We start from the raw sequence: 27,289 nt of genomic DNA on the forward strand, positions 1-27,289 counted from the left end.
CCCCATCCAGGAGAAAGATATAAATAGAAAGCAGGAGACAACAGCTTTGCTTCACTTGGAGGTCACCACTGATGATGTTACCTATCCAGGTAATGAAACGCCTGGATATCAAACCTATAGCTCAGCAAGCAAACCTACACCCTTTATTTAGTATAACTTTAGGATTATATTCTATCCACCTCTAGAAATAAATCGTCACCCTTCTCTAAAGCCATAATCTGGTCCCATTCTCACCTAATCACAGTCAAGCCATTGCTTGCAATGGCTTCTCTTTTCATTCCCAAATCATTACCTGCTGAGTCTCCAAGGATCTAGACATTTTCCATCCTCAAGGACCTCTGCTACCTCTCATCCAAAGACTGCCCCTTGGTTTCAGTTGACGTCACATTAGTTTTCCGCATGTACACTGACGACATTACCTGTGTAAACTCCTCCAATGTTGCTATTATCACACTGTTTACCAGACATCCTGTACAGATGAGCAAGTTTCTTTAATAAAGTACTGGGAAGAAAGACTGAAGCTATTTTGTTTGGTCCTGCCTCAAATTACAATTCCCTAATTAGTGACTTCAGTCAGAGTCATACAGCACGGAAGCAGGCCCTTCAGCCCAACTCATCCATACCAACCAGGCTTCTGAAACGGAACTAGTCCCATTTGTTTACGTTTGGCCCATATCCTTCGAAATTTTTTCTGACCCATGTACCTATCCAAATGTGATTTAAATGTTGAAACCATACCCATTCTCTACCACTTTTCGGGTAGATCGTTTAATTTACACACAACCGAAAATGTGTTGCTGGTTAAAGCACAGCAGGTTAGGCAGCATCTCAGGAATAGGAAATTCGACGCTTCGAGCATAAGCCCTTCATCAGGAAGGGCTTACACACAACCCTCCGCATGAAAATGTTGCCCCTCAAGTCCCTTCTCAATCTTCCTTCTCTCACCTTAAATCCGTGCCCTCTAGTTTTGGACTACCCTACTCTGGAGAAAGGTCCTTGGCTATTCACTTCATCTATGGCCTTCATGATTTTATAATCCTCTATAAGATCACCCCTCAACCTCTTATGCTCCAAGGGAAAAAAGGCCTATGCAGCCTCTCCTTATAACTCAAACCTCCTAGTCTCAGTAATATCCTCAAATCTTTTTTGCACTCTTTTCAGTTTAATGACATCCTTCTTCTAGTAAGATAACCAGAACTGTGTGCAGTACTCCAAATGTGGCTTTACCAATGTCTTGTAAGTTGTCAGATGTCACACAAGACCAGATTATAGCCCAACAGGTTTTTTTGAAATCACAAGCTTTTGGAGTGCAGCCCCTTGGTCAGGTGTAATAAGAGAGAAGAGCACACAGACACAGAATTTGTAGTCATGATTTGGAGATGCCGGTGTTGGACTGGGGTGTACAAAGTTAAAAATCACACAACACCAGCTTATAGTCCAACAGGTTTAATTGGAAGCACATTAACTTTTGGAGCGTTGCTCCTTCATCAGATGGTTTTGAAGGAGCGATGCTCTGAAAGCTAGTGTGCTTCCAATTAAACCTGTTGGATTAAACCTGGTGTTGTGACTTTTAACAGAATTTGGAGGCAGAGAGGTCAAAAGATCATACAACTGATGTGATTCGAGTGTCAAATAATCAGTCACTGCAGGTGACCAAGAATTTAGACAATGTGAGTAAAGTGTCAACAGCTGAATAGCAAGTGAAAGGATGACCTATAATCCGATTAAATGAGGCAGAGAGATCATTACAAAACATTAAAAATAAGGTGGTGCTGGAGCCAAACTAAAAAGTTGAAATAACATGATGGGTATAAGAGTTGCATGCCGAGAATCTAACTAAATTAAGTAGCAATCCAAAACTGTAGAAGGTAATTAAGGTAGTGAGATTATAATTTATGAAAGGTGCTGGTGTCAAAACAGAACAGTAAGGAAGATTTTACAGATACAGAAGTGTAATGTGGTCACATGTAGCACAACATGAATCCAAGATCACGGTTGTGGCTGTCTTCATGGGTACAGAAATTGGCTATAAGTTTCTGCTCGGCGATTCTGCATTGTTGTATATCTTGAAGGTTACCTTGGAGGACACTTACCTCAAGATTGGAGGCTGAATGTCCTTGACTGCTGAAACATTCAGACTGCAAGGGAACATTTCTGTCTGAGGTTTATTACGCAGTGTCCATTCACACACTGTCGTAGCGTCTGCATGGTCTCACCAATATACCATGCCTCTGGGCATCCTTGCCTGCAGTGGATGACAACACTGGCCGAGTCACACGACTATATACTGTGTATGTGGTGCTCCCACATATGATGGTAGCATCCATGTCAACGGTCTGACATGTCTTGCAGAAATTGCCTTGACAGGGTTATGTATTGTTGTGGCTGATGTTGTCCTGAAGGCTGGGTAATTTGCTGTGAACGATGGTCTGTTTAAGGTTTGGCGGTTGTTTTAAGGCAAGAAGTGGAGGTGTAGGGATGATCTTGGCGAGATGCTTGTCATCATCAATGACATATTGAAAGGTGGGAGGGACATAGCATAATCTCTTCACTCCAGGGAAGTATTGGACGATGAAGGATACTCTATCAGTCATATCCCGTGTGCCTTGAGGTTGTTGTGGCTTTTTGCTGTTGGAACTGGCAAAGGATGAGTTGAGCATTGTACCTGTTCTTATGAGGGGGAAATCCTTCAAAACCTTTAGGTGCCCATTGTGTTCTTTCTCATCTGAGTGTACACGCAGGGCTTGTCCATAGGGGATAGCTTCTTTAATACGTTTAGGCTGGAAACTAGAGAGGCGCAGCATCATGAGGTTAGCCGTGGGCTTGTGGTAGAGTGAGATACGGAGGTGTCCATCCTTGATGGAGATGCACGAGTCCAAGATAAGACTGATTTTGAAGAGTAGTCTACCGTAAATGTGATGGTGGGATGAAACTTGTTGATATTGCTACATAATCGTTTCACTGATTCCTTGCCATGTCATCAATGTATCTGGTGTATAGCACTGGGCAGAAGCCCTATGCGGCAAAGAAGTCTTGCTCGAACTTGTGCACGAAAATGTTAGCATCTTGGGATCCAAATCTGGCTGTGTATCTGGATGAAGAAATGGTTGTCATCAAGGTGACGATGTTGTGGTCGAGGATGAAGCGGATGAGTTGTAGGATGACTTTTGGAAATTAGCCATTGTTGGTACTGAGTAGTGAGGCTGTTGCAGCGATGCAATCAAAATGGGAGATGCTGGTGTAGAGTGCCGAAACACTCCATTGTGATGAGAAATGTTCCTGGTTCACATGACTTGGCCAAAATTGTCTATCTCATACGCTGCATGATATTGTTGATGAGACCATGCAGACACTATGACAACAAATTAATGGACACCGCATAACAATCGCCTGCAGGAATGTTCCCTCCCAGTCGGGGAAAACTTCAGCGGTCAAGGACATTCAGCCTTCGATCTTCGGGTAAGTTTGCTCCAAGGCAGCTTTCGAAAAACTGACAGCCAAGTTCCTTACTCATGAAGGAGAAAGTGAGGACTGCAGACGCTGGAGATCAGAGCTGAAAATGTGTTGCTGGAAAAGCGCAGCAGGTCAGGCAGCATCCAAGGAGCAGGAGAATCTACGTTTCGGGCATGAGCCCTTCTTGCATTGTCTTAAAGCGTTACGATCAATATTAACTATATGTTCAAATTTTAATATATCCTTATTTGCTCTGGTTCATTCCTGTTGTAGATTGCGTGGCAAATCCTCCTGTTGGGCTCAAAAGGAATCCTGCGTGATTGGCTTTCAGATCAGTGCAACGCATCCATCCTTAGCGTGCATGTGAAATTTTAAAGCATTTTATGTATTTTTGCATTAAACAATACATGTGAGTTAATCAGTTTTATTTGTTCCCTATGCATATCTGCACAAAGAACGTATCCAGTCAACGCTCACTTTGTTTCCATACACCACTTTCTTCTTTTTAGAAACTGATGGATATATCTGTACAGAGATCTGCAACCTTCCTCTTCCATTAATATGTTAGGCCATTATATATTGGATAAATTACTCTCTGACTTTGGATAACCAAACAGATTTTAATAGGATTTCATCTTTTTTTCCCAAAATCTGTGGATTCATCTTACTTGTGCTGCATTTCAACCTGCATTGTACCATTCCACCATGTAATACTCTGGGACACTAGCTTTTAAAGTACTGTTGCTTGTCAGTTTCCAGTGAAACCTTTAGCATCTGCATTATTTAACAATATTGAAATGCTTGTTTAGTAGCTCTCTCTCAATCCAAAGACACCACATTCATGGTAGCAATAGGTAATGTTGTGCTAAAGGTAACAGATCAAATTAAAAAAAAATCCTGATAAATCAACAACTAGGCTTATCAAAGCACCTGTGTGCTGGTGAGTGCAAAGGAAAAGTTAGCCAGATTTCTTTCTTATACACTGGCATGCAGTCATATCATGCGCAACAGTAGGGTCAGACTAGTTTTGATGTACCCCACAATCTATGGCTACTGCCGTCACTGACAAAAATGAAAAACAATAGAGTTGCACCTGAATTAGAAATTATATGACTGCTATTATTAATGAAACTATACCAGTACAGGAATTAGGCAGAATCTTCTGGAATGGAAGGAACAGAATTTGGGGCATTAGTTAATTCCCCCCAAAATGAAAAACTAGAATTTATTTCAATCTAGTGGCCCAGGTTGTGGCATAACATCAAATTAAGCTTGAAGGGATGATTAAGACAAAATGTGTTAGCACCTACTTCTTAAGGCAGTTAGTCATCAGTAGATGGACATCTTGCCTCTCGTCTAGAAGCAGCATAGCTCCAAGGTAACCAATTCTCTTGTCTGTGAATCGCTGAGATGCTATCAACTTTAAACATTCAAGCTGTGCAAAAATGAGACAGAAAGAGAAAAATCAAACTATAAATTTCAAAATATGGCTGTACCAAATCAGTGGGGTTCTCTCAGTTAAAGAATAACATTGATAACAATGTGTGTTTCTAATTCAATAATGTGAAGAGGCAGACACAAACATGTAGTGAATGTAAGAAACACTTTAAACATCAACAAAGCAGTTTAATTGCGAGTAGTCTACTTCTCCCTCCACAATACAATTCTCACTTGCCATTCTTAAAACATTGCTTCTAGATTCGAACAATCCACATTAATACTTCTTGCTTGTGTAGATTCTTAAAAAGGCACCTTAGAATGCATTGTCTATATTGAAGGTGGCACTTAAATCCAATTTCTGGAAAGCAAAATAAGGGATGTTTCTAAATAAGTCCATGAAGTTACTCAGTCCTAGATAAACCTGTAGTGCACAGGTTTTATTTGCGCCCATTTTGTCTTATTTCAACCAGAGTGATGACCTGTGTTAGTCATTTTCAAAATTGCTCCTTAAGAATCATTACTATTTCAATAAGAGTGAAACCGTGCAGGGCATTTGATTTGCCAGTTACTAACCGGAGTGGTAACTTTTCTACTGAGATGTTCAGGTTTACGACTGAGCCACTTTGGTTTGTTGTTCGGGTCCACTCCAAGGGGGTGAGTATCATGTGCGAGTATCATGTTTATTTGTAGCATGCTGGCCATATCGGTGAACAATTTGGCAATCTCCTGCATTTGTAGTATGCAAAGTGTGATCGTGCCATAATCAATATGATATTTCACTTGAAAGGAAAATATAAAACAATGTAGCAACACCCAGAATATAAACTCTATCACTTCCTTGACACTCTGCTTGTCAGGCAAAAGGAAAAGGCTACTGTCAAGATAACTGGAATGGTGAGAGGAGCCGACTACTGGACAGACCACCACCTAATCCAATACAAGTTGAGTTTAAAAATTCAGTCAAAAGATCATGAGCCAACTACTAAGGCATGACCAAAGCTAGATGTCAAATTTCTCAATAATTCTACTTTTGCCTCTAATTTTACAACTCCACAATTTGTGCTTCCTCCTTCAAGTAATGAAGGTCAAGACTTCAGTATACATCCTGGGACACCACAAACAAAAGCACCAAGATGCTAAAAGCAAATGATGAAAACATACGTTTATTCGTTCAAACTGAAAGTTAGTACATGCAAGTCTTCTAGTATCTCCACAAATCAAAAAACAAACATTGTGCCTATAAGGGTGATAAAGACAAGCTCCAGCATGCTGCAAGGGAAATTAAGAATGACTTATGGAATGAAATAGGAAGAAAATGCTGGAGAAACCCAGCAGGTCTCGCAGAATCTGTGGAAGTAAAAACGGAGTTAATGCTTCTAGTCTAATATGTATCTTCTTTAGAACTGAAGAGAGGTGAATGAGTGATCAGCTTTATGCTGTGGCAAAACGGGAGAGAGCAGCAAGCAGAACACAAGTGAAGGTCAGGAGAGTAAGGTTGGGGAACAAGGGAGATTAGAGATCACAAGTGCCACAGAACAGTGAAAGACAAGAAATTATGAGCTACAATATTTACCTGGGAGGCACAGTCTGTACTTTACAATGTGCCGAAGATGGCTTATGATTCACTCTCCACAACCTTTGCTCCTATATTAACAATTGATGGAAGTGAACTAATCATCGACAAGGCAGTTATAATGGAAAGGCAGCTTGAGCACTTTGCCAAGGTTAGAAACTTACACACCTTTGCAGATTTTCTGCATCAAATTGAACAGTTACTTTAGAAACAAGGCCCATCTTTTCTTCTTTCTGCAAAGAGGCACTAAAAGTGATCAAATCAACTAACAACACCAATCCTCAGTGGCATTTCATTCCAACAGAGATTTGCAAGTGTAATAGTATGGAGCTCATTAACAAACTTAGAACTGCTTCAAGTGTAAATGGGATCAAGAAAATGTTCCTCAGGATCTAAGAATGCCAACAATGTCAGTAACTGGAAGAGGAAAACATATGTAGCATCTACAAGGAAAATGTCTTCTCTCAATCGCAGGAACATTTAAGAAAATCACCAGAACCTTTAGACAAAATTAGGATTCATTCAGGGCAGTTCTGCAATCTATCCAGACTATACACCTTCAAAGTCACGGAAAAAGCAATCAAACAACTTCTGTATTCTGCAAGAATGATGTGGCAAACAAATTCAAGTGTGGCCAAAAACACTGGTCTCCAGATCGGTGTCTCCAACATGCAGGGTATGTTTTAGCCACCATCAGACAAAAACAATGATGATTCAGGCAGGACAGTTGATCAAAATAGTAGAAAACGTCTCATGCCTTAGTAATATGCTCCCTACGGATGTTACTACTGATGAAGATATCACTATGTGCATCCAGAAAACAAGTTATCCACAGCTGATTGTCTGGAAGCAGTATATATTAGTGGAAGCTAGATAAGCATACGAGGGAAATAGTAATACATTGACAGAATTGGATGAAGTGTAATAGGAGAATGTTTGTGTAATACATAACTGACCTCATCCATGCTGGACTTGAAATTATTTCTGTGCTACAGACTGCATGTGAGAGGAGGTCATGTAGCTCAGTTGACTGGCCAGCTGGTTTGTGATGCAGAGTGATACCAACAGCATGGGTTCAATTCCTGGCTGAGGTTACCATGAAGGTCTCTCAAACTCTCTCCTTGCCTGAGGCATGGTGACCCTCTAGCACGAGTTGTCTTTCTCTATGAGAGCATAGCTTTATGCTGCTCTGGGACTATGGCAACTTTACCTTCAATGTGTGATGGTACATCTTGGTAGGAATAATAAAGGTCACACACACATAGACACACAATGGAAAATAGTACAAAGCATGGAAGAGCAATGGGATTCAGCATACAGTCATACAAATCATGAACTACAATGTCATAGGTTAAGACGACCATTATAAAAAGTAAAGCAGTGGGGTTCTTTTACAAGGGATATATTTACAAACAGGGAAGTTGCTGATCTTCATGTGGTACCAGCCTGCTCCTTACATTTTAAAAAGGTATAGGTAGAGTCGGAAAGGCGCAAATTAGAAAAGGATGACATCAAAAATGAAAAGTTGAGAGATGAGGAAAGACCAAATGGGATAGAGTATTAGCCCTTTTATTAAGAGAAAAAAGGGAGGGATGACAATTTAATGAACTTTTAAGATAATTTAAAATTGGATAGGGTAGATAAAGAAACAATGTTCTAATTTTAGTCACAAATATAAAATAGTCATTACTAAATCCAATAGGAAATTAGGGAGAAATCTTTTTAATCCATACGTAGAATGCTGCCGCGTTGAACAGCTGAAGTAAACAACAAAAGATATATTTAAGATGAAACTGGGTGAACTCTGAAAAGAGCTTGGAAAGTCTGCTATTAGGGTTCAATAAAGTGGGGAAGCAAGCTGTGGGAAACACACATTGTATTGATTATTTCACCTGAATAGCCAGTTTCTGTGCTATACATTTTACATTTATTAAGGATGTTTCCTGGACATCTTGCAGTTCGAAAATATTCCATCCAAAATTACATCTAGTTGGTCACAGTTAAATGACTAAGCAAGTCAACCAGAAATCCTGCTTGAGATCTATACAGAGTGACTCATGCTGAAAAGTGCACATGTACATATATAGATGGAGACTGCCTGTGACCTAGCTCTGGCAACCCAACTAGCTCTCAATTAAAAATGTGCACTGAAGCAAAGTACCAAGGTCAACTGACACTGACTCTATCCAACAATGTGAAGGACTGCCTCCAATAGGAAAGGAGAAAATTAGAGAAAATGAACAAAAAAAAACTTAATCTATATTACTAGCTCATTGACACATGGGAATTAGGAGCATTAGTAAGCCATCAGCCCCTCCAGCCTGCTCTGCAGACTGATCAATACTATATTTTGATTTCAACATTCTGCACTCTGATAACCTTGGATTTCCTTGACCAATAAGAAAGTATCTCTGTCTTAAAAATATCCACTTACCCATCTCCACTAGCTTCTGAGGCAAAGTGTTCCAAAGCTGCATAACCCGGACAGAAAATATTTCTCCTCATCTCTATCCTAAATAGGTGATCACATTTTAAAATATTGCTCCATCATCAAAAAGAGCATCAACAAACAAAATTGAAGAGTAACTCAAAGAAAACCTCAAAATTAATTTAACATAACATACCTGACCAAAGTGTGCTGGATATCCAAGCATATGCATGTAGATAAGTTTTGCTACATTTCGACAACGGTATGTGTTGTCTTCCTCTCGAAAGGATGACCTGATAAGTGCACATTCTTTCTGAATGACTTCTCGTTCTTCTGCTTGTGTCCTGGCAGCACGGATAGTGCGAATCAACTCTCGTAATCGGACAGGAGCTGGCATCTTGCTGTAAAAATGAAGTTAGTTATCTTAGACATCAGATTAACACATGGTACAAAGAATGCAACTTTGGACTTAATAGGTCATCTCAAGGTGCCGTTAATTAAAAGCAAATGATTATAAATCTCAGATACATCTAACTAAGGGCTTTCACAACTTTGCTGTTACTTCATTATTTTTATAAATGGTCAACACAACACCCTTAAGATGTTTTTATTCTTGACTGCAGTCCAATACCTCTGCTGATAGTGGACATATGTGCAATTGGGCAAGACTGTGGTATCATTTATAGCGAGGTAATCATTCAAGTTTTGACATCGACCTGAAGAATATTGGCATGGACCAAAGTGGCTGCCCACGCCAACAGAAATATGAACAAGATCCAGCCCCTCCAGAGGGAGAGGAGGGTAGAAGAAAGGTTCCAACACAAGAACCTAAAAAGGGTTTTTATAAAACTGCAACATCAATTCTTGTTTAGTTCAAGTTCTAATTATTTTACCTAATGAAAAACTGACTCACCAGCTAGACCACTTGGAAAGCCTACAGTTGCAGCATCAAACGCATACTTTTGTTTCAAAGGTTGATAACAGAACTGTCTTTTATAGTGCTCCAGCAAATCTAGCCAGCTGACTATCATCAGCAATGTAAACTGCTCTTTTCATCATGCTAACATGGCCTCCTCCCTTTCAGGAAGAATAGATTTCCCCTTCAACTCTCCCTATGAAAGTTTTATTTCTAAAATTAAAACAGACTTTGAAAAAAAAATTAAATCTTACTTCAATCCTCTAGTAAAATTCCACACAACAGATGTAACGAAACACTTAACAGAAAAATTCAATAAAAAGTTTTGAAATATTCTCACCATCTGAAATATTATGAATGACGAGGTTAAATCGAAGCATCTTGCCAAACCGGTAATTTCTGATTTTTAGATTTAAAGGAATGCCCAATAAATATCTCACTACTGACTCAAACTAATTTGCCTAACATTACTGCTAGTCATATCAATTTACGGGAATATATTCTTGAGAAAGCTAACAAAAATATTGCCTGTTAGCATTCTTGTCTGTTTAAAAACAGTTAATGAAATAAAAATCCATTTCCTTGTAATTTTCTGAATAGTATTCTTTCCTACAGTCAGTCTCTCCCCCTTTTTCTGACTGCTGCGAGATCAAAGAAATCTGATCACCCCTTGGCAACTCACTCATGTGATTACAATGACAACAAAGTCTCAGTATGGTGGTGAGATCACAGTCTTAAACATATCCTGAGACATTCACATGCATTCTTTCTAGTGTCTAGATATAAAGCAGGAAGAAAATGTCTTGTTTTTCTTTTGCACAAGATTGGCCAGGGATGTTGAAGTCAAGTGTAAAGCTTCTCACATTCGTACCACTTACAGCTCACTGCACATACTATAAGATACAATACTTATTCACTAAGTTTCAGGAATCCAAGAGCATTTTTTAAAAATTCCAAGTCTCATATTGAGGTCATAGCAGTTATCTGATTAGCAGACGTTTTCAGAAAACAAATTCAGCAAACCCTGGAACTGCATTAGCCATATAAATATAGTGGCTTCAAGAACAAGTCAGAGGCTGTGAATCCTGCAGCAAGCAACTCATCTCCTGACTTCAAAGCCTGTCTGCCAAATCAGATGCGTGATTGAATACTCCACACTTGTTTCAATGATTGCAGCTCCAATAACACTCACTCTAGACCCCATCCAAAGTAGCTCACTAAATTTACAGCACATTCACAAACATTCTCTCCTTCAACCAGGACTGAGCAGCAACAGTGTGTACAATTTACAAGATGCACAGAAATTTACGAAGGTTCCTATGACAGCACCTTCCAAACCTGCAACTGCTGCACAGACAAGTAGATACGTGGTAACACCACTTCAAGTAACCCTCCAGGTTGCATATGATCTTAACCTGGTAATATATCACCATTCCTTCTGTATCACAAAGTCAAAATTTTGGAACTTCATCTCTAACAGCACTGTGTACCTTTACCAAATGGACTGCAGCAGTTCAAGGCTCACCACCAGCTTTGCAAAAGCAAAGAGGGATACACAAACATTAGTCTAGCCAGTGAAGCCCATATCCCTAAAACAAAACAAACATTTGCACTATTTTTTCATTTTAATATAAATTACCTGAACATTAGTATAGTCAGAAATAGAGGATTCAGAGTGCCGTAGATTTGGTTCTTACCAAGACAACACTGATACAAGCTGAACAGTCTATCGTGACAAGACTCCATCGTGGCTAGGAATTCTAATGCATTGAACAAGGATCAGTTAATTGTTGATTTTCTTTTTAAATATTTGAACATGGGACATCAACATCACTGACAAGGCCAGTAGTTATCATGTTTGTGGTGGTATTGGTGAGGCATCTTCTTGAACTGCTGGAGTCTGTCTGATGCTGGCACACTCAGAGCGCTGTTAGGGAAGGAGTTCCAGAACTATGACTGTGTAACAAAGTAAAAATGATATAGCTCCAACTCAGGATGGGTGTATGCTTAAGAAGAGTGTTCGGGAACTGTGTTAGGGAATTGGAGTTGGAGCTGGATGAACTACGGTCATTCGGGAGGCTGAGGGGGTAATTGAGAAGAGTTACCAGGAGTTGGTCACTCCTAAGGCTCAGGACAAGGATAAATGGGTTACAGTTAGGGGGAGGAAAAGGGACAGTCAGACAATGCAGAGATCCCCTGTAGACATTCCCCTCAGCAATAAGTATGCCATTTTGGATACTGCTGGGGGGGGGGGGGGGGAAGAATGACCTACCAGAGGAAAGCCATAGCAGTCAGTTCTCTGGCACTGAGCCTGACACTGTGGCAAAGGAGGCAGAATAGAAAAGTACTCGTGGTAGGGAAAATCGACAGGAGATTTTGTGGTCAGGATCGGGATTCCAGGAAGGTACGGTGCCTCCCTGGTGCCAGGGTCCGGGACATTTCCGATCGGGTGTATAAGGTTCTAAAAGGAGAGGGCAAACAACCAGAAATCTTGTTACATATTGACACTAATGATATAGCCAGGAAGAGGATCAAAGATATAAAAAGTGATTTCAGGGAGTTAGGATGGAAGCTGCGTAGCAGGACGAACAGAGTAGTGTTCTCTAGTTTACTACCAGTGCCACGAGATAGCGAGGCGAGGAACAGGGAGCGGGCGCAGCTTAATACGTGGCTGCGCAGCTGGTGTAGGAGGGAGGGTTTCAGATATGTAGATAATCGGGATGCCTTCTGGGGAAGGTGGGACCTGTACAAGAAGGACGGGTTGCATCTGAACTGGAAGGGGACCAATGTCCTGGGTGGAAGGTTTGCTTGAGTAGTTCGAGCGGGTTTAAAGTGGTATGGCAGAGGTTGGGAACCTGAGCTGTATACTGGAGGTGAGGGTTGATGCAGATGAGGCAATAGCAAGAGGTAGACCAGCTAGTGGGAAGGATTTTCCTGGCAAGGAACCAAGGCATCAGTTAAAGTGTGTTTGCTTTAACACAAGGAGTATCAGGAATAAAAGTGAGGAACTTAGAGCATGGATCAGTACCTGGTGCTATGATGTTGTGGCCATAACAGAGACATGGGTTTCTCAGGGGCAGGAATGGTTGCTGGATGTTCCAGGGTTTAGAGCATTTAGAAAGAATACCGAGGGGGGGGGGAAGAGAGAGAGAGAGAAAGAGGCGGGGGGGGGAGAAAGAGGCGGGGGGGGGAGAAAGAGGCGGGGGGGGGAGAAAGAGGCGGGGGGGGAGAAAGAGGCGGGGGGGGAGAAAGAGGCGGGGGGGGAGAAAGAGGCGGGGGGGAAGCACTACTAATCAGAGAGGATATCACGGCTACAGAAGCTTCCATTGTCGAGGAAGATCTGCCTACTGAGTCAGTATGGGTGGAAATTAGGAACAGCAAGGGAGCAGTCACCTCTTTAAGGGTTTACTACAGGCCCCCCAATAGCAGCAGGGAAATGGAAGAAAGCATAGGTCAGCGGATTTTGGAAAAGTGTGGATGTAGTAGGGTTGTTGTAATGGGTGACTTTAACTTTCCCAATATTAATTGGAACCTCCTTCGAGCAGAATATTTGAATGGAGCTACTTTTGTAAGATGTGTTCAGGAGGGTTTCCTAACTCGGTATGTTGACAGGCCGACGAGGGGAGAGGCCATTCTAGACTTGGTGCTCGGAAACGAGCCGGGGTAGGTATCAGATCTTGTGGTGGGACAGCATTTTGGTGATAGTGACCACAACTGCCTCACATTCTACATGGCTATGGAGAAGGAGAGGATTAGGCAAAATGGGAGAATATTTAATTGGGGAAGAGGAAACTATGATGCGATTAGACATGAGTTAGGAAACATGGATTGGGAGTAATTGTTCCATGGTAAAGGCACTATAGACATGTGGAGACTATTTAAGGAACAGTTGTTGCAAGTGATGAATAAATGTGTCCCTCTGAGACAGGCAAGAAGTAGTAAGATAAAGGAACCTTGGATGACGAGAGCGGTGGAGCTTCTCGTCAAAAGGAAAAAGATAGCTCACATAAGGTGGAGGAAGATAGGGTCAAGCTCAGCTCTACAGGATTACGGGCAGGCCAAGAAGGAGCTTAAAAGTGGTCTGAGGAGAGCCAGGAGGGGGCACGAGAAAGGCTTGGCAGAACAGATTAGAGAAAACACAAAGGCATTTTACACTTATGTGAGGAATAAGAGAGTGGTCAAACAAAGAGTAGGGCTGATCAGGCATAGCATAGGAAATTTGTGTGTGGAGTCTGTGGAGGTAGGGGAAACCCTAAATGAGTTTTTTGCTTGTCTTTACGAAAGAAACAAACTTCGTAGTGAATGAAACCTTTGAAGAGCAGGTATGCATGCTGAAATGGATAGAGATAGAGGAAGCTGATGTGCTGAAAATTTTATCAAACATTAAGATTGACAAGTCGCCAGGCCCGGATCAGATTTGTCCTCGGCTGCTTTGGAAACGAGAAATGCAATTGCTTCTCCACTTGCGAAGATCTTTTCGTCCTTGCTCTCCACTGGAGTCGTACCTGAGGACTGGAGAGAGGCAAATGTAATTCCTCTCTTCAAGAAAGGAAATAGGGAAATCCCCAGAAATTACAGACCAGTAAGTCTCACATCTGTCATCTGCAAGGTGTAAGAAAGGATTCTGAGGGATAGGATTTATGACCATCTGGAAGAGCACAGTTTGATTAAATGCAGTCAACACGGCTTTGTGAGGGGTAGGTCATGCCTCACAAACCTTAGAGTTCTTTGAGGATGTGACTAGAAAAGTTGATGAGGGTCGAGCTGTGGATTTGGTGTATATGGACATCAAGCAAGGTATTTGATAAGGTTCCCCATGGTAAGCTCATTCAGAAGGTCAGGAAGAATGGGATTCAGGGGAACATAGCTGCCTGGATACAGAATTGGCTGGCCAACAGAAGACAGCAAGTGGTAGTAGAAGGAAAATATTCTGCGTGGAAGTCTGTGGTGAGTGGTCTTCCACAGAGCTCTGTCCTTGGGCCTCTATTGTTTGTAATTTTTATTAATGACTTGGATGAGGGGATTGAAAGGACTGGGGGCATTCTAGCGAAGTTTGTCGATGATACGAAGTTAAGTGGACAGGCAGGTAGTACTGAGGAAGTGGGGAAGCTGCAGAAGGATCTTGACAGTTTGGGAGACTGGTCCAGGAAATGGCTGATGGAATTCAATGTGAGCAAATGCGAGGTCTTGCACTTTGGAAAAAAGAATAAAAGCATGGACTACTTTCTAAACGGTGAGAAAATTCGTAAAGCCAAAGTACAAAGGGATCTGGGAGTGCTAGTCGAGGATTCTCTAAAGGTAAACATTCAGGTTGAGTCCGTGATTAAGAAAGCGAATGCAATGTTGTCATTTATCTCAAGAGGGTTGGAATATAAAAGCACCGTTGTGCTACTGAGACTTTATAAAGCTCTGGTTAGGCCCCATTTGGAGTACTGTGTCCAGTTTTGGTCCCCACACCTCAGGATGGACATACTGGCACTGGAGCGTGTCCAGCGGAGATTCACACGGATGATCCCTCGAATGGTTGGTCTAACATACGAGGAATGGCTGAGGGTCCTGGGATTGTATTCATTGGAGTTTAGAAGATTGAGGGGAGACTTAATAGAAACTTACAAGATAATACATGGCTTGGAAAGGGTGGACGCTAGGAATTGTTTCCGTTAGGCGAGGAGACTAGGAACTGTGGACACAGCGTTAGAATTGGAGGGGGTCAATTCAGAACAGAAATGCGGAGACATTTCTTCAACCAGAGAGTGGTGGGCCTGTGGAATTCATTGCCGCAGAGTGCAGTGGAGGCTGGGACGCTAAGTATCTTCAAGGCAGAGATTGATAGATTCTTGATGTCACGAGCAATTAAGGCCTATGGGGAGAATACTGGTAAGTGGAATTGAAATGCCCATCAGCCATGATTGAATGGCGGAGTGGACTCAATGGGCCAAATGGCCTTACTTCCACTCCTATGTCTTATGGTCTTATGAAGGATGGGTCAGCAGGTTTGCAGATGACACAAAGGTTGGAGGTGCCGTTGACAGTATAGTGGGCTGTTGTAGGCTGCAGCGGGACATTGACAGGATGCAGAGGTGGGCTGAGAGGTGGCAGATGGAGTTCAATCTGGATTTATGTGAGGTGATGCATTTTGAAAGGTTGAATTTTAAAGCTGAGTACAGGATTAAGGATAGGATTCTTGGCAGTGTGGAGGAACAGAGGGATCTTGGCGTGCAGGTACACAGATTCCTTAAAATGGCCACCCAAGTGGATAGGGTTGTTAAGAAAGCATATGGTGTTTTGGCTTTCGTTAACAGGAATATTGTGTTTCAGAGTCGTGAGATCTTGTTGCAGCTCTATAAAACTTTGGTTAGACCACACTTGGAATACTGCGTCCAGTTCTGGTCGCCCTATTATAAGAAAGATGTGGATTGCTTTGGAGCGGGTTCAGAGGAGGTTTACCAGGATGCTGCCTGGACTGGAGGGCTTATCTTATGAGGAGTGGTTGACTGAGCTCGGACTTTTTTCATTGGAGAAAAGGAGGAGGAGAGGGGACATAATTGAGGTATACAAGATAGAGTAGATAGCCAGAGACTATTTCCCAGGGCAGAAATGACTAACATGAGGGGTCATAGTTTTAAAGTGGTTGGAGGAAAGTATAGAGGAGATGTCAGAGGCGGGTTCTTTACACAGAGAGTTGAGGGAGCATGGAATGCGTTGCCAGCAGTAGTTGTGGAAGCAAGGTCATTGGGGATATTTAAGAGACTACTGGACATTCATATGGTCACAGAAATTTGAGGGTGCATACATGAGGATCAGTGGTCGGCACAACATCGTGGACTGAAGGGCCTGTTCTGTGCTGTACTGTTCTATGTTCTAAGAAAGCTTATAGGTTGTGCATTCCAATGCATCTTCTCTCCTTGCCCTTCTAAATGGCAATGGTGCCAGATTTGGAATGTGCTGTTGAAGGGGTCTTGGTGAGAATGCACTGGTGCAATCTGCTGCCACTGTGCCACTACTCAAGATAAAGGGAGAAATGTTAATTGGAGTGCCAATCAAGGAGGTTGCCTTATCCTGCATGGTATACAGCTCACAGTAACTGAGTTTCACTCAACCAGGGAATGAAGAGCATTTTAAACATACATTTGGTTTGTGTCCAGATTGCCAGAGCATTTATACAGTTGATCTCTATTTCTGATCAATGCTAAGCCTAGGACTTTGACGGCAAGGGATTCAGTGATGGCAATGCTATTGAATTTCAAGAAGAAATGAGTAGAATTGCTCGTTGAACATGATTGCCGTGTGTCATAAATGTTACTTGCCATTTATCTGCCTCAATCTCTGCTATCCACTCCATTTTGCTGCTTGCAGACATGAAATTATAGCAGAAAGTTCTGTACAAGTGATGACATGCTAACAAACAATACTATTAATTCAGTCAGTAGATTATCAGTGCAAACTCTGAAAAAACACATCATGCAATAACATGATAAGGTAAGCTGAACTGTAAAACACCAAAGATTGTGTCAGATCAAGTCACGCTAGCTTAATTAATATAAATTGAACTCAATTACATCAGGCATAGAGTCATGAGGGGGGACAATAGTGCAACCCAAAACTAATAATGTTAGAATGGTGAAGTACCAGCACTTTGAAAAGTTTTAAAGAAAAAGATGCTGCACAGAAGAAGCATTCCCAAAGAAGCAAAGGAGGAAGACAGACCTCACTCAAGACACCAGTGTTCCATAGTGAACACAAATGCTGACCATAGCCATTTATTAAATGTCACATTTAGGTGCATGTGATAGCCTGAATGAATTTAGTAAAGCTTGAGAAAACACATTCACCCAACACAAGTTGTAGCTCGCCTGAACTAAAAGCTCCTTTTGATCAGCTCTCCCAAATCTCAGTCTGATTGCAATTGGCCTAGTCTTACAATTAAGAGTGACCACACTGGCACCTCCACATCACAATTGAAAGTGATTCCAAGACTACACAGTCCTCAAGTGAAAACCCTCAATTTTTACTTTCTGCGGAGGGATTGTCATAGATGAAGATGGCTGGGCCAAGAACACTGCCCTGGAAACTTCTGTGGTATTATCTGGAGGCCTGGGATAAATAGTCCCAATCCATCTTGCTTTGTGCACGGTGGGTTGGCACAAGACTTCTCTCCCCCGCTATGGTAAGCTCCAGTTGACAGGAGATTGAATTTCTGCAAATGATGGTGGACAATTAAACAGTGAATTGGAGGAGGCCCCACAATCTCTTAGGAGTTATACTGGAGGTCCTTGGAAGAGGCTAAAATAGATTATCCATCTCACATGCCTGATTGAAGATGGCTGCAAATTTCATCATCCTTATCTTTTCTACTGATGAGTTGGACTCCCAGGGGCCTCTTCCAGTTCACTATTTAATTAGGGGGAAATTTGTGCCAACCCATCTCATGATAATGATAGAGTGATGGATGCAACACACCACAAGATTGCAGATTTTGATGGAATACAGTTTTACTGCTGCTGTTATTGACCCACAGCATCTCATGGACTACCAGTTTTGAGCAGTCAGCTTTTAAAGGAACATAGGAACAGGAGTTGGCCATTTAGCCTTTCAAACTTGTTCCACCATTCATTAAGATCATGGCTGATGTGGCCTAACTCCTGCTTTTCATCCATATCCCTTCCTCACATCTCTTCTGGCCCTAATTTACATGCCCCCAAGTTCTAGAATCCCCAGCCAATGAAAATGATTTATCTTTATCAACCCTGGCTTTTCTTGTTTATATCTTGAAGACTTTAAACTTCTAATCCTAGTGAAATCAGGCCTAATTCACATAATCACTAATGACTTAATCGCTTAATCCTGGTACCATTCTTGTAAACTTGCGGTGTGCTCTCACCAAGGCAAATCTATCCTAAGGTGTGGTACTCAGAACTACTCACAGTACTCCAAATGGAGTCTAACCAGGGTTTTGTTTAACTACAGCATAATATCTGCAGCCATGTACTCCAGTGCTTCAGATATAAAGGTCAGCATTCCATTCGCTTTCTTGATTATTTCTGCATCTGTTTATGACATTAAAGATCTATGCATGGAACACCCAAGTCTCTGCATTTCCACTACATTTAACTTCATACCATCTGGAGAGTCCCTCTGTCGTGTCGTTCCCTACAACCACCATCCCCCCCACACCAGTCAAAGCAAAACACTCAGAGGCACAGCATAGTTTTACCTCCTTCATCTTTATTCTGGGCCCTAAAGGGAGAGAGAATGATCGCCCATGTACACAGAGGTGAGTTCTCTAGAAGAGCAGTTTCTCAATGAACTATATTGTCATTTTACAGGGAGGAGCATCCAGATAAGGCAACATACATATTAATTGGGTGCCCGTTACAATCAGCGAGTATCAATAGCACAGATCAAACCCTTTACTGTTATACAATGAATGTTCTTAACCTTGTTAACTGGATTCATACAATGGCTACTTTTCCCCTTGTTAGCTGACCTTGCATACTGAATGCTTCCAATATTGCTAAATGGATCTATGTATTGAATGTTTTTCCACCTTGTTATCCCATTAATCTTGCCTCCAACACCCCACTGTTACCTGTATGTTCTTATCTTTATATCTTACCTTTATATCATATTTAAATGTTACATTTAGTTTCTGAGTCCAAATTATTAATATATACCTGTACTGTGAACAGCTGGGGCCAAATATTGATCTCGTGGCATCGCACTGGTCACAGGCTGCTAACATGAGAATGACTCATTTATTCCTACTGTTTTCTATTAACCAATTATTAATCCACACGAGTACAGTATCTCCTATGATATGCACTTTAATTTTTCTCATGAGACTCGTGTGTGTGTGTGTGTGTGTGTGTGTGTGGGGGGTATTAAAAGCCTTCTGAAAATTGAAGTATACTCTGCCTATGAAAGCCATTAATTTAGTTAGTTACATCCTCCACACAACTCCCTTTAAACACAATTTCCCATTCACGAATCAATTTTGACTATGCCTAATTTGCCCAATTCCAGTATCAACCAGGTATCTATTTATCCCAAACTTTAGAATAGATTCTGGCATTTTGCCCGCCTACTGATGTAAGGTAACAGATCTGTCATTTCCTGTTCTCTTGCATCCTTCTTACATAATGAGGTAATATTTGCCATGTTTCAAACCGCAGGAATCATTCCATAATTTATTGAAGTTTGGAAGATAATCATCAATGCATACATACCTCTCTAGCCACCTCCTTAAACATTCTGGAATGCGGACCATTAGGACATGAGATTTGTCAACTTTCAGCCTCATCAATTTCTACAGTACAATCTTCTTGTCAATGTTAATTTCCTTGAGCTCATTTCCCTAGCCTTTTGGATCTCCAGTTCTGGAAGTTTTTTGACTTTTTCCTCAGAAACAAACTAATAATCTAGCTTCTCTGCCATTTTCCCTGTATTACGTACACATTCATTTTAGACAAATATTTCCTTCTTTTTACCTTTTTTGATAGATTGCATTCGTATTCTATTCTCCCTTCCCTTATCAATTTCTTGGTCCTCCTTTGTTGTAGTCTTATAAATCTCTGAATCCTCAGAATTACTGCCATTGCTGGCAACTTAACATGCCTTTTCTTTAAATCTCATATAATCCTGAGCTTTCTTTATCACCATTTTTTTCACCTTGAAAGAATGTAATGTCTCTGTAAATCATGTTATAATTCTTTAAAGATGATCTATTGCGAATGCATAGTCATGCCTTTTAAATGTATTTTCCCCGATCCTCCTCAGCCTTCATGATTCCCCATATTCAAATTCAACACCCTTGCTTCAGAATAAATTACTTCAGTTTCAAACAGTGCAAAATTCTATCATGCTGTGGTCACTCATCCATAAAGGTACCGTTACAAGATTTTAATTAGTCCTTTTTAATTACATAATACTACTCTAAAATACCATGTCCTCTAGTTGGATCCTCAACGTATTACTCTACAAAAAAAATCTCTAACACAATCCATTAAAATTGTCTTGAATGGCTATAGTGCTCAATTTGTTGATCAAAGTCACCTATAAGAATACTGTGGCCCATGTTATATACTTCTCTTATAGGCTGAACAAAGCCCTGCTCTACATTACCATTATTGATTGGTGGCATATAATTCACTCCAACCAAGGCCAGCTGCCCATTAGTTCTACTGAACAGATTTCATGCACTATTCTTCCAATCTGGGATCTTCTCTTACTAACGTTGTGACCACATCCCTTCTCAGTGCAACGCCACTTCCTTTTCTTTATTGTTCCTAAATGTTGAATATCCTGAAATATTCAGTTCCCAGTCTTCATCATGCAGCTACGTTGCTGTAATGGTGATTCGATCATACCGATGTGTCTCTACTTGTGCTTTTAGATCGTCTACATTATTACAAATGCTGCGTCCATTAGAATAGACTGCACTTAACTTTGTATTTTAGATATCATTCCATTACCGGTGCTTGGCTTAATTTCTCCTGTCTTTTCATTTCCTGAGCATATTTGCAGCGCCTTGTTAACAACTTTATTTCCTTCCAATTTGTACAACCCTTCAGATACCACCAATACCTCCCCCCACTGACTCCTGCAGCACACTCTAGTTTAAAATTATCCCAAAAGCACTAGCAAATCTCCTCACGAGAATATCAGTCCCAGTTCCATGAAGAGTGACTGATGTCCATTGTACAAGTCTCACCAGGACCCAATCATTAGAACGAGAAGCATCTGTAGAGAGTGTAGTGCTGGAAAAGCTAAGCAGGTCGGGCAGCATCCGAGGAGCAGGAGAATGGACGTTTCAGCCAAGAGCTAGTCATCAGGGATAATTCCTGATGAAAGGCTCTTTCCAGAAACGTCAATTCTTCTGCTCTTCGGATGCTGCCTAACCTGCTGTGTTTTTCTAGAACCACATTCTTGACTCTGATCTCCAGCATCTGCAGTCCTCACCTTCTCTTAGAAACATCTGAAGGCAATTCAGACCTTCAAGTCTTCTCTGCAATTTAATACAATCATGGTTGATCTCATCTTGGTCTCAACTTCACCTTCCTACCTATTCTCCGTAACCATTTAACATTTTCCACATTAAATATCAGTCTATCTCCTCCTCAAATTATTAAGCTTCCCTCATCCATTGCACTCTGGGGTAGTGAATCTTATAGATTTAAAACTCTTTGAGAAAAATAATACCTCATTTGTTTTAAAACTGTCACCCCTTATCCTAAAACTATGACCTCTCATTCCAGATTGCTCCACAAGGGGAAACATCCACTCTATGTCTAATTTGTCAATTACCATCTTATATATCTCAATTAGATCTTTTAAATTCTAGTGAGTATAGACCTAACTGGTCAAATTCTCCTCATAAAACAAACTTCTCATCTCTGGAGGTAATCTAGTGAATTTTCTCCAAACTGCCTCCAATGCAATTACACCCCTCCTCAAGTATGGGGACCAAGTCCATATTCCAGATGCAGTCTTACCAATGCCTTTACAGTTGCAATAACACTTCCCTGCTTGATATAAAAGCATTTATCAAAAGCCTTTATGGCAATTCCAAATATTCCATTTGCCCTCCATATTTCCTCTGTACCTGCATACTATCTTTCTGCAACTCACGCACAAGGACATTCTGAAGCATCCGGAAGTTTCTCTCCATTTAGATGATAAGTTGCCTATTTACTCTTCTGAACAAAATGGGTATGCTCACACTTATCTTCCTTCTGCCAAATTCTGGCCCATTCACCCAATCTACCCATATCAATTTTTAAATTTCTAAATTTCCTCATTACAACTTACTTTCCCACATACAGTATTTTAGTATTATCTGTAAATGTGGCTATAGTATATTCTACCTGAATGATCTGGATGTATGGATAATTACTGCTTGTACACACTGGGGCCCTAAGGATTGCATCCTATGGCACCAACAAGTTACAGCGAGCAGACCAAAAAGACTCATTTATTCCAACTGTGCTTCCTGTTGATTAGCCAATCTTCTTTCCAACCTAATATTACCCTTAACCTGGTGGAATCAGAGCGTGCGTATTATCTTTTGTGTGGCACATTGAATGCATTCTGGAAATCCAGATATACATCTACAAGACCCAAATAATCTGTTTCATTACATTTTCGAAGAACTCGAACAAATTAATCAAGGCATGATTGACCTTTTAGAAACAAGAGTGTGGTGCTGGAAAAACACAGGTCAGACAGCATCCGCGGAGCAGGAGGATCGATGTTTGGGGCATACACCCTTCATCATGACCTTTTAGAAAGCCATGTTGACTCGGATGAATTGAGTTTTGACTTTCTAAATGCCCCATTACTTCTACTCCAATTTCCAATTGCAACAATTTCCCAAAAACAGATGTTCAATAAGTCTCTACTGTCTGCCTCTCTTCCTTTTTGAAGAACATTTTGAATTACATTAGCACTTTCCAATCCAATAAAACCTTTCCAGAATCCAGGGAAGTTTGGAATATTATAACCAATGGATCCACTCGGTCTGTTGCCACTTCTTTTAAGACCCTAGGATGTAGGCCATCAGGCCCTGGGGACCTACCTATCTTTATTCCCAATAGTTTGCTTAATACTTTTTTGCTTGTGATGATGATTATTTAAAGTTCCTGATTTTCTATAATCTCTGCATTATCTGTTACTTTTGGGATAGTTTCATTGTCTTCCACTATGAATTTTGTGTCCCTGCCATTTCTATATTCCCCATTGTTAACTCCTTGGTTTTGTCTAAGGACCAACATTTTCTATAAGAATACAAATAGGAAAAGAGTAGTAATGTTTGCTATGCGTGTTTAAATTTTTTGCTAGTTTTCTTTAGAATCGATCCTTGGTCTTTTTATTACATATTTTTTGCAATCTTTTGTGGGTCTTTAAAAATTCCCCAATTCTCCAACCTGCCACTGATCTTTGCATTATGGTACACCTTGGTTTTAAATTATGTTATTTTTAAACTTTCTTGCCTAGCCACGAATGCTTTCTCTCATTCTTACAATCTTAACTTTCTCTTTGGAAGATATTTTAGTTGAAAGGAACTGAATACCTTCTTAAATGACTATTGTTCATCAACTGCCTTATCTTTTAATCTTTCTGCCCAGTCCCCTAAGGCTAAATCTACCCTCATACAATGTAATTAGCTTTGCTTAACATCAGAACACATGTGCCTAACTCCAGTTTGTCCTCAAACCACGTTTGAAATTCCAGCAGAAACTCTTTCTTCTTCCCTTTACAGAGTTACCCATGATCCAGCATTGGTTACAATTCCCTGAGGAACTGTTAACCTCACCAGTATCCAAAATGGAATACCAATTAGCAAGCACGAGACACTCAGGGGACTCTTGTATTACTTGTCTGATTTTTGTCGACTACCCAGAAGTCACCCATCCCTTCTCTACCTCTACATTTTTAACTTGGTGTGACCACCTCCATGGACAAGGTAGCCGCATAGTCCTCTGCCTCATGGATGCACATTACCACTGATCAAGTCCCAAAACCCAGACCTCGAGCTAATGTAGCTGATGACACTTCCTGTGGATGGGTTTACATGGGACACATGGTATGTCCATGACTTCACATATACTGCAGAATATACACTCCAACTGGCACTTCTAACTTGCTACCTTATAACTCTAAAAGCTATCTGATGACTTTAGAATAAATGTAGACTTTCTTTGAAAAAATAAACTATCTTGCAGAAAAATGAAAAAAAGTCACGGAAGTTAAAAATGAAATAAAACATTACAGCGCAGTACATGCCCATCGGCCCTCGATGTTGCGCCGACCTGTGGAACTAATCTGAAGCCCATCTATCTTACTCTATTCCAATTTCATCCATACATCTACCCAATGACCTTTCAAATGCCCTGAAAGTTGGTGAGTCTGTCATAGGCAGTGCGTTCCATGCTCTTATTACTCTGAGTAAAGAAACAACCTCTGACATCTGTCCTATATCTATCACCCCTTAATTTAAAGCTCTATCCTCTTCTGCTAGCCATCACCATCCAAGGAAAAAGAGGAAAAAGGCTCTCACTGTCCACCCCATCTAACCCGTTGATTATCCTGTATGTCTCAATTAAGTCACCTCGCAACTTTTGGGTGTTTAGTCTGTGTTAAAGTTTGGAAATATCAATCAAACCAAATCATACCATTCAATTGTGTTTCCTATACTTGATGTTGAAGTACCATTTGTCTTGGTACTGAAGGCTTTTCAATCAATACCTTATTTCCTCACTCCTCTTGCTCTGAAGACTTTATGTTTTGGAGCTAACCTGAATTAAAGCACCTTTGTTCAGGATTTTTAATTTGACTCAAATTCACAATTACTCATTCTGCTTCAGTTTCCCTCTAGCAAAGTCTTCCTCAACCTGACTGCGTGGCTTACTCAGTTACTACATTTTGTGCACCTCAGGTTTTGTTCTCAATCCACCATTAACAGCTACAGTTCCACTGACAAGATCTGAAGTTTGCAATTATTTCCATAAACCTGTCTTTCTAATTCTCTCTCTACCTTCTCCTTCAAGATCTTTCCTAAAGCTCACCTGTTTCACCATGCTTTTTGTCACCTAATATGTTAGGTGGCTCAGGTTCAAATTTTGTTTGATAGTGTCCCTGGAAGATGCCTTGGGATGCTAACTAAATACAAACCATTGCTCTTGTAAAAATATTGTCTGGTGCTTTAAGAAGGGAGAAAACTCAACACCTGCAATACTCTGCTTCTAAACAGCAGAAGCAAGCAGAATTGAACAGCAAATAAAGTTCATTCCTCTTTTAGTTGAAGCCTGTGTACCAGAAATGATTTGTTCTTATATCAAAATAATGTTGCTTTAGGGAAAGCAGATCTGGCAATCTGTTCTTTTTAAAATCGCCTCCTAAAACTAAAAGTGAAAATGAATGCAAAATGACTGCTTGCACTGCTGTACTTACTCTTCTCTCCTCAAATGAGCTACCTCTTTTGACAGTCATGATTTAGACAGTCTGCTGTATTATCATTTTTTGTGACTCACTGAAATTTTTGTGCAATTACTCTCCTATGAAATACCTTGATATGTGAACTACATTAAAAGATGCTAGCTTGTTATTGATTAACTGAATCCGCTTGATTCATCCAGTAGCAATCAAAGAAGAGTATTGTATCAAATAATAATTAAAAATGTAAAATGCTGAAAATACCTCAACAGGTCGGACAACATCTGTGGAGAGAGAATAAAATTAATGTTTCAGGCTGATGATCTTGGATGTGTTCGGTTCTTATAGACAACCATGAAATGAAACTTTCCAGAGGGAGGGAGGAACTAAATTAAGATGATATTTCCCTAAGAGACTGAAAACCCTATACTATATTCTTGACCACCCTCCTCCTACCTCAGAACACTGATTACATCGGCTCATATCAACTAACCTAACACAAACCATGTAAATTAAATTTTTTTTTAAGATTAGATTAGATTAGATTACTTACAGTGTGGAAACAGGCCCTTCAGCCCAACAAGTCCACACCGACCTGCCGAAGCGCAACCCACCCAGACCCATTCCCCTACATTTACCCCTTTACCTAACACTACGGGCAATTTAGCATGGCCAATTCACCTAGCCTGCACATCTTTGGACTGTGGGAGGAAACCGGAGCACCCGGAGGAAACCCACGCAGACGCAGGGAGAATGTGCAAACGCCACACAGTCAGTCGCCTGAGTCGGGAATTGAACCCGGGTCTCAGGCGCTGTGAGACAGCAGTGCTAACCACTGTGCCACCCATATTTGTGAACTTCCTGATCTGTACAGCTTCTGTGAAAAACATTAACAAAGCATAAGCAACGAAGTGACAAAATACATTAAAAAACACAAAATCGCAGATTTCAATCACCAAAACTCAGTGGACATTGAACCGAATTTTGGAATTTGCTGTATCCTTCAACATGACATTGGACTCAATTTTCATCAAACACTTTAATTCCCATTTCAAACATATGGTGCAATTTTTTTTGTCTATTCAATTCATGCTATAGTTTCCCCATTTTACTTAACATTCAAGTGTTTTCTGCACTTTAAATGTTACTAAATGCTGATTTGGGATTTAATACAGCCTCACGATTGCACAGCTACACATACTTCAGTTTGTCATTTTGTATTTATGTTAGGCCTGAATTATCTTATTCAACAAGGCTTTCTATGACAACCTGATTTGCAGCTGCATTGACTTATGTCGCTAAACTAATGCATGCTGTTCCCAAGTGAGATACTGCCTGTATATTTGCTCCCATAGTCGGGGTTGTTTGTTTCGAGTATGTGCTTTTCCAAGGACCTTTCCTAAGCGAAGAAAGACTCTGTGTATGCAACGTTTCCTATATTCTCGACCTTAGTGACTATGTCATACAGCAGATATGGCAATGCAATTGGCTGTGAACACATGAAAAGTCAGCTATAATTGTGGATATTTCCTATACTACCGCAAGGTGA

General features: G+C 40.7%; 1 protein-coding gene across 2 annotated transcripts in view; it reads right to left on the reverse strand.

Moving 5' to 3' along the window:
• The window catches only part of LOC132822888 (AP-1 complex subunit gamma-1-like), a 146,539-nt gene that overhangs the window by 87,432 nt on the left and 31,818 nt on the right, over positions 1–27,289 (reverse strand). The window contains exons 1-3 of one of the 2 annotated variants that reach the window (XM_060836274.1): positions 10,151–10,222; positions 9,091–9,295; positions 4,764–4,888 (exon numbers count right to left, since the gene is read on the reverse strand). In XM_060836274.1, coding sequence (XP_060692257.1) covers positions 4,764–4,888; positions 9,091–9,291 — 326 coding nt within the window. In that variant the 5' untranslated portion in view covers positions 9,292–9,295; positions 10,151–10,222. Of the gene's footprint in view, positions 1–4,763; positions 4,889–9,090; positions 9,296–10,150; positions 10,223–27,289 lie in introns of those variants that run through there. The other variant, XM_060836275.1, reaches the window with a different exon arrangement.

Source organism: Hemiscyllium ocellatum, chromosome 15 (assembly GCF_020745735.1).
Source record: "Hemiscyllium ocellatum isolate sHemOce1 chromosome 15, sHemOce1.pat.X.cur, whole genome shotgun sequence".
Classification (NCBI taxonomy): domain Eukaryota; kingdom Metazoa; phylum Chordata; class Chondrichthyes; order Orectolobiformes; family Hemiscylliidae; genus Hemiscyllium; species Hemiscyllium ocellatum.